The sequence below is a fragment of the Colobus angolensis genome, unplaced genomic scaffold (assembly GCF_000951035.1).
Source record: "Colobus angolensis palliatus isolate OR3802 unplaced genomic scaffold, Cang.pa_1.0 Scaffold82, whole genome shotgun sequence".
Lineage (NCBI taxonomy): Eukaryota > Metazoa > Chordata > Mammalia > Primates > Cercopithecidae > Colobus > Colobus angolensis.
In genome coordinates, this window is record NW_012122043.1 from 6606620 (window position 1) to 6624975 (window position 18356).

General features: G+C 47.6%; 1 protein-coding gene across 1 annotated transcript in view; it reads right to left on the reverse strand.

Moving 5' to 3' along the window:
* Window positions 1-17127, reverse strand: part of AGAP1 (ArfGAP with GTPase domain, ankyrin repeat and PH domain 1) — a 611312-nt gene extending 594185 nt beyond the window's left edge. The window contains exon 1 of the mRNA XM_011929622.1: window positions 16911-17127. Within this exon, the coding sequence (XP_011785012.1) occupies window positions 16911-16914 (4 nt within the window). The 5' untranslated portion in view covers window positions 16915-17127. The remainder of the gene's footprint in view (window positions 1-16910) is intronic.
* Window positions 17128-18356: the final 1229 nt, after the last annotated feature.

Consider the following 18356-nt stretch of genomic DNA (forward strand, 5'->3'; position numbering starts at 1 on the left):
TCGCAATACCCAAAGAGGGAATGACCGTGGCTCCTGGCTCAACTCGCCAAACAGGTCCTGAAGAAAAGTCCACCCTCAGCAAACAGAAAGTCAGGCTTCCAGGAGACCAACCCCAGGTCAGGAAGACAAGGGCAAAAGCCCAATGCAACTGGACTCCTCCCCTTGGGTGATGCAATTCACACAGGTGAAAGTGAGACTTAGAGCCTTTTACGGGAGGGGCCTCAGTCCCAAGAGACACAGGGAGCAGTGTTGGGGGCTGAAGCATCATGGGGCCTGCAGGGGTCTCAAACGGCTCGGTACAAAAAAACACATATATTTATATACACAGAGATTGATAAAGCAAATACAACAAACTAGTTTTCTTAAGTCTCCAAGAAAATCAACTTTTTAAGATCATATTTGCAAGCAATTCTCAGAAGTCTATTTTTTGAAATGATTGTACATGTAAAATATGTTATTTTATTAAGAATTTTTAATCTGAATGGACACATCAAAGGTATGTATCAGTATTACATGGGTCAGGAGGATGTACAGATTTGGGATTTTTCCTTTTTAACAGTGAATAGGTATTATCAGACAGAGATGAGACTTTCTTTTGCGGTGATGGAGGCTGGGAGTTGATGAGCTCTTTTGATCCGGTAGAGATGGCGCTGTCTGAAGCTGCAGGAGGAAACGAGCTCCATAGATTGCTTCCTTTTCATCTGAGGATTCAATCCCGCTCATCCACACAAGGGCGGGCTCCCTGAAGGCCAAGGCCAAGACCCTGGCCCTGGCCCTTGTGCTCAGGCTGGGTCTCTGCTCACAAGGCTTCAAACACCTAACTCCGGGCTCTCTGACAACTGGCCCCCCCAAGGGACCTACTGTCTGAACTGCACTTTGCTTCCTAGGTCCCGCTCTGAAGTCCAGTTGCAATAAATGAAAGTGAAAATACAAAGCACACAAACAGTTCCAGCCTTGAGAGCAATAACCCTGCTTCCACAGAGGATAACAACTTCCATCCTGGAACAATCTGGTCATTCGCAACTTAGGTCCTTATCCATTTAATATGTCAAGATAATATCCAGTGTCCGCAGAAAAAAATAAACAATGCAGCCATTAGAAAGAAGAACCAACAGAGGTCATACCGTGCAATTCATTAAATAGAACATTATATAGCAGTGAAAATGGATGAACTATAGCTATGTGCATTACCATGACTCATTACCAAAAAATCATGTTTAGCCAACAAAGCAAGTCACAGAACCACATACAGGTAGATAACATCTATATAAAGTTTACAGAAACAGGTAAAATTGAGCAATATATACTTTAGGGACATTATATACATAATGAGGTAGAGATTCAGATACAGATACAGGTATGTTAAGTGATAAAGTTAAGAATGGAAAAAGGAAATAATGAACAGAAGATTTAGGAAAGGGGTTGGGGGCGTGGAAGCAAAGTAAATGGAGAAGAGGCCCACAGGATGCTTCAAAGGTTCTTGTAAAACATCTCCTCAGCCAGATGGCGGCCAGGCTGGCATTTTTATTATCCCTTAATCTGTACATTCAAGTTCATTCTGGTTTGTGTGAGGCAAATCTACATGTACTGATGAAAGTCCATGTGCCCAACAGTGATTATTAAACAGAGTTACCGCATTTAACTGTTTTAGATGAGGAGATACAAGCTCATATAAGGGTAGAAAATTTCTGGAATATTCCAAAATCATTCGCTAGAGTTACTTTTGATGGTTATACTCCCTTTTTTAAAACTATAAGCAAATATTACTTGTATTAAAAAAAAAATTTTAAGTCTACCCAGACTTTGTGTAAGCCATTGAACGACCACATAGAGAGCCACGTTGGGTAAAAAGTGGCTGCAAACATCCCTCCAAATCTGCAATTTTTGATTCCACGCCCCCAAAATACCAGAAGTCATATATTTATCCAACATGAAGTTTACGCACCAGCCCTGAAATGTTTCCTTCTCCCATTTTACATTGCCCGGTACGGAAAGTGAAGGGGCCGCTCCTATCCCCACCATCTTCACCTGCTTTCTCCCTTCATAAGGGTCTCTTCATCCCATTTTAATTCAACAAGGATGTGCTCAGCATTACTCTCTCCCAGGCACTGCAAGAGGAAGATTTTGTAAACATTTTCTCCAGCATTCCCCTCCAAAGAGAAAGCACCCAGGGAGGGAGCACAGCTTTCTAGCATCTTTAAAAACATCAGTTATTCTGCATTTCTGATAACCAGGCCCTTTTCTCTTTTTTGATTCTATTAATTTCTTTTCAAATTCTCTCCTCAATTAGGATAAAGAAATGGACTGAGGCTGAGTACAATGGCTCACGCCTATAATCCCAACATTTTGGGAGGCTGAGGCAGGTGGATCACCTGAGGTCAGGAGCTCGAGACCAGCCTGGCCAACAATGGCAAAACGCCATCTTGACTACAAATACAAAAATTAGCCAGGCGTTGGTGGCATGTGCCTGTAATCCCAGCTACTAGGGATGCTGAGGCATGAGAATTGCTTGAACTCAGGAGACAGAGGTTGCAGTGAGTTGAGACTGCACCACTGCACTCCAGCCTGGGCAACAGAGTAAGACTCCGTCTCAAAAAAAAAAAAAAAAGAAAAGAAAAGAAAAAGAAAAAAGAAAGAAAGAAAAGAAAAACAAATGGATTGAGAGGAACAAAATGAGATGGTGGTGTCCCCACCTGCCACTGTCCATCTGTCCATCCTGCCTGCCCCTTCCCCACCACCTTCCTAAGCAGGACACAGGGCAGTTCCCTGGGAGGGATGGGGCAGTCCAGAGACCTGTGGGCCTGAACGGAGGCCAGGAGGACCGCCGTGGATGACCAGGCGGAGGCACTAGACACTTCCTTGCCCCAGACTGAAAGGGCTTGCTTTCCTATTTCCAAAATTAGTGCAAGCGAAAGCTTCATGTCCTTTAGTTGCTCTTCATTTTCATTCCTATCCCTTCTGTCTCTCGTGTCCCCCACTGGCACCCAGAACTAACACTCCTGACCCCAGGCCCCACAGCAAGTCCTTACCGAAGTGTCTCTCCTGGAAGCCTCTCTTCTTAGAACAAATGGTTGATAAAAGAGAGGTGAGTTGATCTAGATTCCAGCTACCTCCACCCCACAGCTCAGTTATCTCTGAGGACACAACAGCCACCTGCACCACCTCACACCTGGGTCTCCTCCCTCCCACCCTAGAAGGGAAATATGGGAGAGGAGGTGGAAGAGAAAAAAATACCAAAATAGACACAGCCCGAAAAATAACCGCACAAGGAAGGAGGGCACATGACTTCCTGAAAAGGAGCGAGAACTGGAGGCAACAGGCCAGCGACCCTCACAAGGCAGTGCCAGGCAGAGATGAGACCCACGGCCCATCACCATCCCTCAAAATGGGCATGGAGTTCAATCAGAAAGCTCCCTAAGAGATCCACTACCTGGCATGCGTCAAGACTGCAAAGCACTGTTGTCACTCCATGTCCTGTTGGTATCTCTAAGGCCATGACAATCCTGTGCATCATAAAAGTCCAGCTGCAGAAGGTAACCTTCCTAGTACACATTTTCCTGGCAGGGGTTGCAGAAAAAGTCCTGATTAGATGCAATCTGATGTGTGCGGAGCAATCTCTGCGAGGCTGCACAAGGTCTTGAGACCAACGCAGACCACTATTTTAAATTAGGAAAAGGCAGGCAGGCACGGGTTCTTTTTCTCACTCTGAAAGCTTGCAATTAGCAATGTAGCTGCCACTTGGCTGTGAACAAGAAGGTATAATATAAAACTCTCCCTTTAAGAAAGCAGTGAGTGAAACATGACCGAGTTTTTCTTTCTGCCTCCCACTAGGAAAAAAAATGGCATTAAAATGCTATAAGAAAGTAATAACAGGTTCAAAAAGCCTTTTTCCACTTACTTGAAAAAAGTTTTAAAATGCCATAATAAAGTAATAGTAAGTAAGCTTTCCCCATGCTAGAATTCCAAGTCTGGCTCCAGGATACTAAATCCTATCTTGGACAACACACTTCCAGTCTCCGCAAAAAGGAAAGCTCAAGGAAAGTGGGAACGCCGATGCGGAGATGGGAACGGGCGGCTCTACGAGATGAGTGAGGATGGTGCAGCCTCAACCAGAGGCAGAGGAAAGGCGGTCTCCGTGGCGGAGACTGGAGTTACCACCGGGTGATAATTTGTTCCACGCCTGCAACAAGGAGGAGACAGCAAGGCGTGTGGAAGTCTGTGCAGAGAACAGGACCCCAGGACTTAGGTCTCAGCCCCTTCCCCACCCTCGGTGTACAAGCACGCATACACACACACACACACACACACACACACACACAGACACACACACACACAGTGGCTGAGGTTCTTCCTCCACAGCCTAGGAGAGGAGCAAGCATATTCTCCCACAGTCTGAGTAGAATCCAATGCATTTTGTGATCACATAACGCTAATCACATAAAAATAAGATGCTCTTTTTCCTTCAGCAGCCCCACAGACACAAGATGCCTCGGCCAGAAACGAACCTTGTCCCTGCCCTGGAAATTCCGATTTTACATTATAAGTCAGTAACACCCAATTCGTACAACCACAGACGCAAGATGCCTCAGCCAGAAACGAACCTTGTCCCTGCCCTGGAAATTCCGATTTTACATTATAGGTCAGTAACACCCAATTCGTACAACCACAAACAGTGAAAGGCTCCAAATAAGCCTATAACCCTATTTTCTTTTCAGCAACATCACAGTATGGATTAGACTTCACAGCGATTCTCTGAATTTATCCTGGGAGAACAGGGTATAAGCTGAGATTTGGCTTTTATCTTGAATATGCAACAGTAATGGCTCTACCACGCATATTAGCAGCCTCAGAAAATATGAATTAACAGCTAACAAGAAACCTCTTAGTGCGGTTGGTACAAAATATCAGAAAAAGATGTCAAGCCTGCTATTAGGGGAAAGCATGCCAGTTATTCCGATGACCGAAGCACACAATCTAAAATGTGGCTGACTTAATGCCGTGCAGAAAAATGGAGGGCAAAAGGGAGAGAAAAAAAAAACACAAAATACACATGTGACTGCCAGCAGTGAGTCCCTCCAATCACTCGGTGACTTTAGCCTGAAAACCTCCATGACCCTCAGCCAACAGTATCCCAATTGCTGAGATAATTATTAGACAAGATTTGGAACTCAGCAATTTGAACGTGAAAGCACTACAGGATCAATATTAATAGTGATAAGTAATAAGAAGAAACAAACAGATCATTTTCACATGGAGAGCTGCAAGCTTTAAGATTTCTCCTATTTTACACGTGCCCAGCAACGGGGCAGCCAAGACATGAACACAAGGGCATGTAAATACGGTGCTGTCCTCTCCCCGCTGCCTGAGCAGTCAGAGCTCCCCTGTCCTCATGACTCTCCAGCCTCCATGAGGCCCCACACTGCCTGGCCTCCCCGCTTCCCTGAGCTGACGCCAGCCCTCTCCTTCAAGCTCTGTGCTTCCTCAAGGCCTCTGCCTTTCTCCTCCTTAGGCCTGGAAGCAGCATCCACCCTCTCCCCTCCTGGCTCTGCAGCGGATGCCACCTTCCCAGCCAGGCTCCCGAGGTGCCCCTGGACCCACACACACATTCACACCACCCGCGCTCTCATTGTTTTCCTTGCCATGTTTGCTAGCTGTGGTAACATATGTTTTACTAAATTGTGCTTATTGTTTATATCCTCCACTTGTCCCCCAAAACATGAGCTCTGTGAAGATGCGTTTGAGTCTGTTTTGTTCATCACGGCATCCCCATCGCTGGACCTGGGCAGGCGCGGAGGAGCCGCTCATCAGGGACCTGCCTCACTAGAGAGGAATGAATAAACGCACAGACGGACTCACGGAGGAGCTGGTCGGACTCCCGCACCTGCCCACAGCAGAGAACCAGGGAGCCATGGCCTGTCCAACTGCAGAGGGAGGGGAGAGGTGGAAGGAAGCCGCAGTCCCCAGAAACTAAGAAAAGGTGAAACACGCTGTCCCCCAGCCACAGAAGTGAAAAACACTGACGCGTGAAGACTCAAGTGAATGCTCCCTCTCTCTTTGGTTCACCACTGCATTTGGGGATGCCAAACGGACTCAAAGACGTCTTCACAGACCTCATGTTTTCAGGGACGGGTGGAGGACATAAGCAAGGGGTGTGTGTGAAGGATGCCACACGCAAACTCAGGGGTCCTGCTGTGTGTGTGTGTGTATATGTGTGTGTGTGTGTGTATGTGTGTATGTGTGTGTAGTGTGTGTGTATGTGTGTGTGTATGTGTGTGTGTCTGTGTGTGTGTCTGTATGTGTGTATGTATGTGTGTGTGTGTGTGTGCACGCACGCACATGTGTGTGTGTTTACACGTAGGATGCCACACACAGACCCCGGCGTCCTGCTGTGTGTACTGCGAGGAAATCGTGAGAAAGCCACAAAGAAGGCAGCCCCTCCACCCCCACAGGGGCCTAGAGGAGGCACCAGCAGGGGAACAGAAAGACATCTTGGAAGCGTGAGTCTTAAAGGTGAGGCTGGCTCCAGGAGAGCAGGAAGCAGATGGGGCGAGGGGCCTTACGTCCGCCAGACAAGGAGGGCAGGAAAGCCACTGTGGCCGGAACGTGGAGCGCTTCAAAGGCCAGGCTACCTGCGCGTGGGCTCCCAGCGGTGTCTGCCACTCCCAGAAGGTTCTGGAAAGCAGAGCCGCTGCCTGCCGGGCTATGTAGAGACTGAGCCCACTGCATGTCACACGCTCACTTATTAGGCATGAAAATACAAGTTTTGTGAAAGGCGGCAGAAAGGCTTTTCTATAGAAAATGAAAGTGAGTGGCTTGAATGGCAAAGAGCATTAAAGGGCTGGAGCTGGAGCGCAACGCGGGTGCCTGGCACAGCCCCGCCCGGCCCCCAGGGTCTTTGAGGAAACCTTTGGCCCCGCCACCGTTCCTTGCTACCTGCCGCGCAGAACAGAGACAGGGGAGGATAAAGAGGACAGGGATTTCATTTCATGTGTTTTTTTAAATCCAAAATACTACCCTAAGATCAATTCCTCCTGCACCTCGATGGGAAAAAGAAAAAGGGCAGTGAAGTTCTAATTTCATTTAGTAGTAACTGACATAATGAGGGTCAGGCGCGGCGACCTCACACCCTCTTCAATAAACTTGCTCGTCGCACGCAGTACTTCATTTTCTTGAACTCGGCTCTACCTGGAAGTTCGCACGCCCGCATTGAAAGAGACGTGCAGATGAAACGGGAGGCAGCAGCGAGAGCACTGTGAAAACTGCTCCGTCGGGTCCTCCGCTCCTGCAAAGGATGGGAGGCAACCTGGTGCGGGTGGCCCGGTGGAGAGAGGCGGACCTGGGCTGTCTGGCACATGCCCCTGCGGAAAAGTATTGGCCCTGGCAAGAATCCATTCACCTGGGGGGGCAGGTCCTTTTCCAACTCCAGCGAGGATGCGGGAACGGGCGAGAGGCATTTGCAGGAAAAAAGCATCCTGGGCTGCTCCCTAAGCGCCGGTGTCTGCTTCCCACTGTCACTCGCTTGAGTGACACTATTTACAGAAAATGTCAATACTACAACGGATAATTCATCCTAAGACCCCTAAAGAGAGCAGGATGAGGCTAAAACAAGATACCCTGACAACTACAGATGTAGACTGATACTACTCCCCAGGCACTGACGCCTGCACGGGCTGCTGTCGGCTCTTCCATGGATGACTGCCTTTAAATTTCCCCATGCCATGCTGAAGACGTACTACCACTATCCCTGTGTCCCTGAATGAGGAAACGGTGACACCGTGTATCCCTGAGGCTTCAACAAAATGATTTGCACTGGGCATATATTATGATTAGACTGAGCAATATAATTTATAGATGAATATGTATATAAACAAACCTCTAAGCTTCAAGCACTGATCAAAGGTAAATGACCCTGAGGCTGAAACAGGTTATGGAGACAAAAATACCAACCCAACAATGAACTATCAAACGTGCATCTCCAAAAAAACATCGAACCTGGTAAAACAGGACAGCCACCCTTGGGCACTGCAGGCAGGTGCCACGGTATTTTTTTAGGTGTACATTTAATCCAATGAGTCCTCAGATGGACGCTGCTTTTTAAATAGTGGAAATGTCTGACTGACCCCTATCATCACGGCAGCGACCTCTTATTAAACACGGACTGTGTGCGAGTGACGTGGCAGCAGGCACTGTATTTACTTCCCCAGTCCTCCCCTCATCCCCACAATGAGCACACTGTCGGTCCCATTTGGCAAAGAACACCGACCATCTGGCAAGCCCTTGGCCTGAGCCACCAGGGGTCGGCAGGAGGGCACAATTCGAACACGCCACGCTGATTCTGAGACAAAAGGGCACGGAGAACACGCAGTGAGTCTCCTTCTGCACCCAGAGGACTACTGCGGCATCAACAGAGACGGTGTTTGGAGGCTCCAATCAAGTGCTACAGAAATGTTGGTTAGGGGGCTACCCACGTGGCTCCCCTGAAGCCCACTCCCTCCCTGGAGAAGTTCTTTGCACGAAGCATTGGTTTGGTTCAGCAGTTAAGACACAATCAACATGGTTTAAGCAGCAAGCGCTTGTCCAGCTCACAGTCCAAACCAACCAACTCTCTTGACCGTTATCCCCAAGTCCAAAATGGATGCTTGCAGCACAGAGGGGCCGGTGGGGAGGGATCCAACTCCTGGGAGCAGAGCTGAGGGGTGAAACCAGGGGACAGGAGCAGTAACAGCTCCTCACACATGAGAAAATCCCGACGCTGATTTCTTGCTGGCCTCCCAATGCCATTTTCTAAGCATTCCTTTGTATCAGAGCAAAACATGAAAGAACAAAGACCCAAAAAATATAATAAAGCCTGGCTGATGATTTTAAATACTGGAGTAGGATGCTTGCCATGTGTTTAATCTCAGCCAGAGTGTAATTTTGCTCAACATTCCAAGCAAAATCTTTGTTTTGATCCTTAGCATAAAATGCCACCCAGTTCCTAATTATCTGACATGCTTCTTTCTAGACAATGGTGATTACAATATAGCAAACTAATAAGTAATGGATGTACACATTTCCCTAAGACTGTTCTCCACTTGTCTGATACAGAAAAATTAGTCATTAAGCTTTCTTACATAATTTCCCATTAAAATCCGCTTCATTTCCTGCCTGCCACAAACATTTGGATGTATCTTCATTAATTTTTAAAAAATTAAAGTCAAAACCTCTTTCATCAGAATGTGGCTGATGATGGTTTTTAGCAAGCTTGACCATTTCTGGTTTTTAATGAACTATTACTGGATTTTTAAAAGATGTTTTCTTAAAATACAAACATCCACAGCAGAGCTGTAACTCCACACATCCGTGACGCTCCTAACTTAACGTGGTCACGACTCCTGCCACATCGACTCACTCCCCACTATACATGGCTGTGGGTTTTTTTCCTTTATAAAAATCTATAGCAAGTTATTGATATTGACTGATTGATTTTTTTTCCCCTTCAAACAACAGCATGACTAGTCTGAAGCATCAATGACAGAATCAAACCAAGGAAAGTGAAAGCCACAATTTCCAACATACAAAAGTAGCACTGGGTGGGTAACAAAGTAGCCCACGGCTGTTCACAGTCACTGGTAAGGACCACGGCCAGCCATGCACCGGCTGCCAGGAGGAAATGGCACGGCTCACTGCCCACTGCAGCCAGAGCCACGCTGCACCCACGTACCAAACAAAGGGTAAGCTGAGGCAGGCAGGAGCTCTTGGTTTTCTTTTCACTTCTTTTACAACATTAACTTATGACATTTTTTATTTAAAGCATCCAAAGAGTGTTTTTAATAGAGTTTGAGATGAGTCAATCTCAATACAACCATGATTAAATATCAAGCAAACATTTAAAAAGACAGTTTATGAAAAGGTGAGGACACAGAAAAATGTCGCTGTAGTAGCAGGAGAAAAACTGGACAAACCACTGCATATGTGACACATACACAACCCTCATAAAACACAAAGGTAGGGCAGGTGCAGTGGCTCATGCCTGTAATCCTAGCATTTTGGGAGGCAGAGGCAGGAGAATCGCTTAAGCCCAAGTCTGACACCATTCTGGGTGAAACCCTATCTCTACAAAAACACAAAAATCAGCTAGGTGTGATGGCATGGGCCTGTAGTCCCAGGTATTTGGGAAGTGGAGGTGAGAGGATCACTTGAGCCAGGCAGGCAGAGGCTGCAGTGAGCTGAGATCACACCATTGTACTGCAGCCTGGGTAAGAGAGAGACCCTGTCTCAGGGAAGAAAAAAAACAAACAAACAAACAAAAAAAACAAAAAAAAACCACAAAGGTAGAAAAAAAAATCATCCCTGAGAGTAACAGCAGGTACCTCCAGATGGACGAATTATAGGTGACTGTTTTCTTCTTCTTTATAGTTTTCCATAGTAGCATATAACATGCTGATAAGGTTTTAAAAAGTTAAACTCATTTCCTGCAAAATCTACTTTTTATGATCAACTCTACCTTTTCTCCTGTATTTTCCTTTTTAGAATTCTAAAACTTAAACAAGAGTCTGCCAGGTGTCCAATCTAATGGAGACAGCCACTTCACAGGGCTAGAGTCCCTGCTTGCAATTTAAAAGCAAAGCTAGGCCAGGTGTGGTGGCTCACGCCTGTAATTCCAGCACTTTGGCAGGCGCATGGATCACCTGAGGTCAGGAGTTCAAGACCAGCCTGACCAACATGGTGAAATCCCCGTCTCTCCTAAAAATACAAAAAATTAGCCAGGCATGGTGGCAGGCGCCTGTAATCCCAGCTACTCTGGGAGGCTGAGATGGGAGAATCGTTTGAACCCAGGAAGCGGAGGTTGCAGCAAGCCAAGATCGTGCCACTGCACTCCAGCCTGGGTGCCACAGCAAGACTCTGTCTCAAAAAAAAAAAAAGGCAAAGCTACCAGAGAACCAAAGGTGTCCCAATTCCCTTGTCCCACTGGATGTGGCACAAGCAAGGACACATGCATGAATCATTACCAAATTTCGAGGCCAAAGTGGCAGGTGACATGGGAGCAGGTCACTCATGAGCTACAGGACATGAAAAGAGAAGACTGATGCAGAGATGAGGACAGGAAGCCACGGAGCAGGGCGGAAAGGATGGGTAGTGAACACTCAACACCATGGGTGAGAGGGAGAATCCAGGAGCCAGAGTCTGCCCAGCTAGAAAAGCCATAGGAAGGAGTGAGACCTCTTCCATGCACGTGACCAGCAGTGTGAGGCTGGCTGCAAAAGTGCCCGTCATCTCATGAACTGCAAGATGAAGCACTGCCTCCCAGCAAAAAGAGGAGCTCCATCCAGTGAAGAAGAGCCCAGAGGTATCACTGGACCAGCAGAATCGGCTGTGATCCCAAAGTCAGCCTCTTTGTGCTGAGTCTAGATTTGCAGACACGTGCATTAGCACTGTGCTAAATATCCCAAATCTTTATTCAGCTACTGGTTTTCTCACTATACTTCCTAAACTGAAGTGGAAGTCTGTGGAGACCACCGAGAGTCTTTCGGTTGGCCAGTGCCCCCCTACCCTCACCCGGTGTTGACTGGCTCAGCCCCAATGACAGCATGTGTGCAGGGCCTCCCACAGTGAGGGAAGAGTCAGCCGTCAGGAGAAACACAGAGGAAGGAGACTGAGGTGGGCAGACACCACCCTCCCCAAAGATGCCTAAGTCCTAATCCCCGGAATCTGTGACTGTGACTTTACATGATAAAGAGGCACTGTCGCTGTGATTAAGTTGGGGATTTTAAGACAGGGAAATTATTCAAGATTATCCAGATGGGCCCAGTGTAATCACAGGGGTCCTTATCAAATGAAAGAAGAAAGCAGAGGAGCCGGAGAAAGGGACATCAGGATGGAGTGGAGCGCAGAAGAAGGGATCAGAAGATGCTACGCGGCTGGTTTTGAAGACAGAGGAAGGGACCATGAGCCAAGGAATGCGGGCAGCCTCTAGAAGCTGGAAAAGGGAAGGAAACAAATTCTCCCCTAGAGCCTGCAGAAGGAATACAGCCCCTTGCTATTAGGAACTGACCTCCACAACTGTAACAGAATAAATGTGTGTTGTTTGAAGCCACTGCATCTGGGGTAACCTTATACAGCTGCAATGGGAAATGGAAACAGGGACCGAGATCACAAGGGCTCCCGTGAAAGCCCTTGTAACTACTACCTATCTAAAGCCAAAGCACAGTATAAGAGGATATCACATGGCGCATATGAAAAGTCAATAGTACATCGAAATCTTTCAGTCCTGAGTTCAGATACACCAAGACTGGGAATGAGCTCAGCCTCTGCAGCAGCTGGCTCTGGTCAGTTCATGAACCTGCATTTGAGGCTAACTGCAGCTGTGGGATGATCCCCATCTTGTAGTCCTATGGGAGGTTTTACTGTCACTGGTACAAGACTCCTCAGTACACTGGTACAAGACTTGTACAAAACCATACAGAAGCTTCAGACCGCAAAGCCTCCAACAAGCCTTATTGGAACCTTTCAATCTCCAGAGGACAGGTAGTTGTTGAATCCCATCCTCATCACCCAATAAGGTGGACACTGCCTTTGCCCAGCCCAATTCTTGCACCAATCCAGCTCCGAGCCCTCCTCCCAGCCACTGAGGCTGATGGGCCTGGGGCCTGGATTTCTGCCCACCCAGCTTCACTTCTCTCCTCAGCTGCCCAGCCACGGCTTCCAACATTCCCAACAGTCCAGAGCTGAGGATTCACATGCAGACAAATGTGTGCACCTCACACGGGGGGGTCATCGGTGAGGGTCAGGTTAATGCAGTCGTGAAATAACCTCAATGTGGGGGCTCACTGCTCCCTTCCAGGTCCTGGATTCTGTGATGTGGGGAGCATGAGCTCTCAAGCGTTCTGTATTAACTGGAGTCTCATGCTGACTGCACAGCTGTCCCCCATCCCACAGACACTCTGCATGCTTGCGAGATCTGTACCTCCTGCCAGTTCAATCCCCATCCACAGGCTCTAAGATCAGGCACCCCTGGACACCAAACCTGGATTCACCATTTGCCACTTTAATCCTTACAATGGCAATGACAGCATGGATTCTGTAAATTATTATAAGAGGTCACCCATGTACATAAGATACTTGGCAACAGTGGCTGTCCACTAAATTGTGCCTATGACAACCATCAGCACAAAGCAGCCTCCAGCATTCACCGTAAGACTAGTTCCCTGGGAGGATTGAGATCAACTTTCCACCACAGGAAAGGACCGGCGCCAAGGCAACACTTGCATGGCCACAGGGGCTCTGTCACAACGCAGCTAGGAAAGTTACCAGACAGCAGAGGTGCGGCCTAGGGACCACGGAGCTAGAGTCTCAAGCAAGGGGACTTGGTGTTTTGTGGCTCTCAGAAACAAGTGGCACCACAGAGAAGGAGAGAGAGAAGACACACAGCAAGAGAAATCAAGTAATAACCAATAGCCAGACAATGATCACAAAAATTCACCCCACTGGCTGGGGGCGGTGGCTCATGCGTGTCATCCCAGCACTTTGGGAACCCGAGGTGGGTGGATCACCTGAGGTCAGGAGTTTGAGACCAGCCTGACCAACATAGCAAAATCCCGTCTCTACTAAAAATACAAGATTAGCTGGGCATGGTGGCGCATGACTGTAATCCCAGCTACTAGGGAGGCTGATGCAGGAGAACTGCTTGCAACCTGGGAGGTAGAGGTTTCAGTGAGCCAAGATCACGCCACTGCAGTCCAGCCTGGGCAACAGAGCGAAACTCCGTCTCAAAACAAACAAAAACTTAACCCCACGTACAAATGCACACAAGAGAAGGCTGGAGAGGTATGGTCTCCCAGAACTACTATACAAAACAAGCTGAGCAAACATCCTTTGTTGAGAAGCCAATCTTTCACTGACTAAAGGAAAATGACAATCTCTCTGACATCTCGCCATATGCAACTCCCACACTGTGCTTCGACTTTTCCCTCCATTTCTGTCATTTTTCCATCTCACTCTGTAATTCTAGATCCGAAATCAGCCAAAAGTCCATAATCAATATCCTTATAAAGCATAAGAAATAAAAATAAAACCGCCGGTGGGAGGGGAGGGGGCAGGGCATGGAGCCTGAGTGCACAGATGGTGGCTGGAGCAGGGATTGCTGGGGTGAAAGAATTCGTGCGCTTCAGCAGCCTGGCATCGCTCAGGAATGCCAACCACGCGGCCAGGTTCCCCCTAAGATGCAAGGTCCTGAATGTGGGGGGATGGGGAAGGAGGTCCATTCTGCTTGGAGGGTAAATTGGTACAAACTTTCTGGAGCTAATGCAACAATATGCTATTATTGTTAAAAACAAATTTTGACAGACCAATTTTTGACAGATCCAGGACAACATTACAAAGAGCCCAATCAGGTTATCATGAAAATATCCTCACTGCATTGCCGAGAATAGTGAAAACTGAGAAGCGACTTACATGTCCAAAGAAGTGTGGCTAGTTAAGAAACATCTGCGTACTCGAGATGATACACACAGAATGTGGTGAAGATGCTCTACTTATTATACTGCCAGGTGTGAAACGCAGGGCATAAGGCTTACGAATACCTTTATACAAAGGAGCCTCTCTGTTCTAAGGTGTGAATGGGAGCAAGAAAAGAACATCTGTAATGACAGACACAAGAATTAAAATATCGCGTCTTGAAATGTTAGGCTGTGAGTATTTTTTTCGTCCTGTTTCTACTGTGAATAATCCTACGATGAACACAAATTATAGATGTTTAAAGTAGGCCAGGAGTGGTAGCTCACTCCGGTAATCCCAGCACTTTGGGAGGCCAAGATGGGCAGACGGCTTGAGCAAAAGAGTTCGAGACCAGCCTGGGCAACGTAGCGAGACCTTGTCTCCACAAAAAAATGCAAAAAACAAACAAAAAAATTAGCCAGGCACGATGGTGCATGCCTGTGGTCCCAGATACTCAAGAGGCTGAGGTGAGCGGATCACTTGAACCTAGGGGGTCGAGGCTGCAGTGAGCCATGATCGTGCCCCTGCACTCTAGCCTAGGCAACAGAGTGAGACCACGTCTCAATCAATCAATAAGGTAAGTAAAGTCTGTTTCAAAATAATAGAACAGCCCTGACAGGCACAGGAATGGAGTATGAGTTTTCCGGTGTTTTCCCCATTTATTAATAACTGCGTGATTTAGGTCAATTTAAGTGTGTAAGCAGCCCTACCTCCACACTGAGACGCTTGCCTGGCCAATGTCTTCATTCTGCTCCCTGAATCCTCCTCCTCTCATCACATGTCATCCACCATTTCTCATTTCCAGGGGATTTTCCAATATCCCATCCCTTATCTATTTCTACTGATTGCTGTATGTCATGGACAAAATATTAACTTGTCACAGGACAACTACTGTTTCATTTTTGCTTGATACAGCTTCACGGAAGGCTCTGAGTTTGCCAGCATTTGCATCTCAGAAGAAAAACAAGACTAGAATGCCTCCACCCCAAAAGTGTGGAGATAAATCCTTTCCAAAACAAAACCACCATATCTGGTCCACCATTTCATTTCATCTGTGGAAGTTTTCCTATTTGTTTCTGGACACAACCCACCCACATATGATTTGAGAGAAAAGTTGGTATTTTAACTTTTAGGTTTATCATAAATCATAATTATTCTGAACCCAAAGAGGCAACAAGCACCTCAAATTTCCAACCTCAGGGTGGCAATGACCTTTTACCCATCACGCATGTTGTTCAGGTCCTCATCAGTATATCCCTTTGATATTAATGCACACACAGTAATTCTGTAAAGTTCTTATTACTTGTGAAAACCTTTTTTTTTTTAAGTTTTTTTTTACTTCTCCAAATAATTCATGCCTTGTCACCCTAACTTACTCACTAGAGGCTTGTTAAATCTTTTTATGTAATGAGATTTCAAGAGGAATAGTTTACAATTTCAAATGATTTTCTAGGTGCAAAAATAAAAAACTAATTCACAGTCTCCAGTCTCTGAGTAAACAGGTATGAGTTATAAGCAAAGGGAAGCCACTGGAAGAGACAGGCCAAGACATCTGTGGTGCACCAAAGCCCTTCCCACACCCTCCCCCATGGAAGACCACAGGACCAAGAGCACAGCTGGTCTGCAGGTTCCTGTCAATCAAGAGAACCCAGATATGCCTCTGGATTCATCTGGCTGAGTGGCCTTTACTTTGAAAAAAGCCATCCGGATACAACTGCCTCTCAGTTCTCCGCTTTATAAATCAGTCCTCTCTCCCGTTATGGAGACATTTGCTTAAGATCACATCAATATCTCCAGTTTCCAAAGAGGCACTGACATACAACACAAATTTAACATTAAACAGTTACTGCCCCAAAAGAGAGAAAGTAAATGAAAGTAATCAATCTCAATTTTCTGTGCTAAATTTCATGCCTGCCCCATGTACTAACCGTAAGAAATTTAACCCTGACATTTTAAGATGACATTCAGATTCTGCAAACTAAGGAGGAACACACGATACTTTTTAAAGCTTTTCTTAATTGGAAATTCCTATTTTGCAACAGAGACATTTTACCTAGTATCTGTAAAAAGATTTAGTTTTTCTAGAATTTAATAACTAGCTGGCGAGCAATATCCAACAACTGGCCCAAGAAGACACCTGTTCACTGAAGAGTTTCTCTCCTCGCCCCCACCCCCACTAATTATGTTTGGGTCCAAGACAAGCCAATGAGGTCCCTACAAGAAAGGGGTGAGGTCCCTACAAGAGAGCGGTGATGTGTTACCTGCCATCAGGTTTTCTCTTGGACACAGGGTCCCTTCCTCGCTGGGCAGCAGGAGCTGTTGTTAGGCGTCCTCTCCAGCGGTAAGCATGTTTTCCTACTTTACAGGAGGGAGCAACTCATCCATGTGGGGAAGGCATGGTGGGCGGGCAGTGGTGGGGTGGGGGTTAAACTTACCCATGGGGGCTGGGTGCAGCCCCGTGGCCTGTCTTCTCACAGCAAGGACGAGCAACTGCCCATCTACATCCACTGCTCTCTCCAGATTCTCAGCTCAAAGGCTCTAAACTTAACCCTACCGTCAGGCTGTGCAAAAATATCACATAGGACTGTACACTTTCACTCCCACGACACTGCAGCCTGCTAACCACCCTGTCCTGTTCCTGCCAAACCGGATAAGGAGGCAGGACTAAAAGTTACATCTGGGCCACAGTGGACCCTGCTGTCCCCAGCCTCACTCTGGTGTGACCCTACTCGCTCTGAGCAGGACTTCTGATCAGAGCCCAAGTCCCTGGGTGTTGCTGGGTTCCAAGGGCAGCCAGATGCCGGGAGACAATGGTGGTCCACGGATGCCCGTGGTAAGAATACACATCAGCATTTCTGAGGGAGCGTCTACAGTGACACAGCCCTTTCCACAGTCCCATGGAACTCAGCAAATGCCAGTCATCATCCCCACCAGAAGGACAGGGAAGAAAGGCACAATCCCATATCCTGGTCAGGTCACAGGGTGGGGAGTGGGCCATTCAACCCAAGGCCACCGCCGCCAGCCACATCCTTGCAGGGTCATCCCCACTGGAAGGGCAGGGAAGCAGGGTGCAGTCCCATACCCCGGTCAGGTCACAGGGTGGTCGGTGGGCCATTCAACCTGAGACCACCGTCCCCCTGCTACACCCATGCAGGGTAATCCTCCCTGGAAGGGCAGGGAAGCAGGGTGCAGTCCCATACCCCGGTCAGGTCACAGGGTGGTCAGTGGGCCTTTCAACCCAAGGTCACCTGACCACTGGTCGCCACCCCCCAGCAGTACATGCAGCCTCCCCTGCAGACATTCATTCCCACCCCACTGCCTGACTGGTAACACCTACCATTCCATCCTTGGGTGAAACAAAGCCTTTCTCAAATCGGCTTTTCACAGTGAGGACCACTAAGGGCTGGGAGGGAGCCAAGCGGACAGCATGCACCCGGACGTGGGCACGGGAATCTGCACCAAGTAGCCGACCCTGCCAGGGATCATCCATCAAATCCTAGGCCTTGACTCAGGGGCTGGTAAGAAGCAGTTCCTCTCAAAATTCACAACAATCACCACGCAGCACAGGTGAGCAAAGCCTAGATCCCCACAGGGAAGGAAACGCTTTCTCCCCAGGAGCCTCCTGGGGCTCCGGCTGAAGAACTGCACCCTCACCCTGTTATGGGCTGAATGCGTGGGTCCCCCCGAATCCGTATGCTGAAGCCCTAAACCCAGGGTGATGGCATGAGGAAGTGGGGCCTCTGGGAGGTGGTCAGGTTTAGATGAGGTCATGGCAGTGAGGAGCATGATGGGATCAGTGCCCTTACAGGAAGAGGAAGAGACCAGACTTTCTCTCTCTCTCTCCACCATGAGAGGCCACAGCGAGAAGGCGGCTGTCTGTA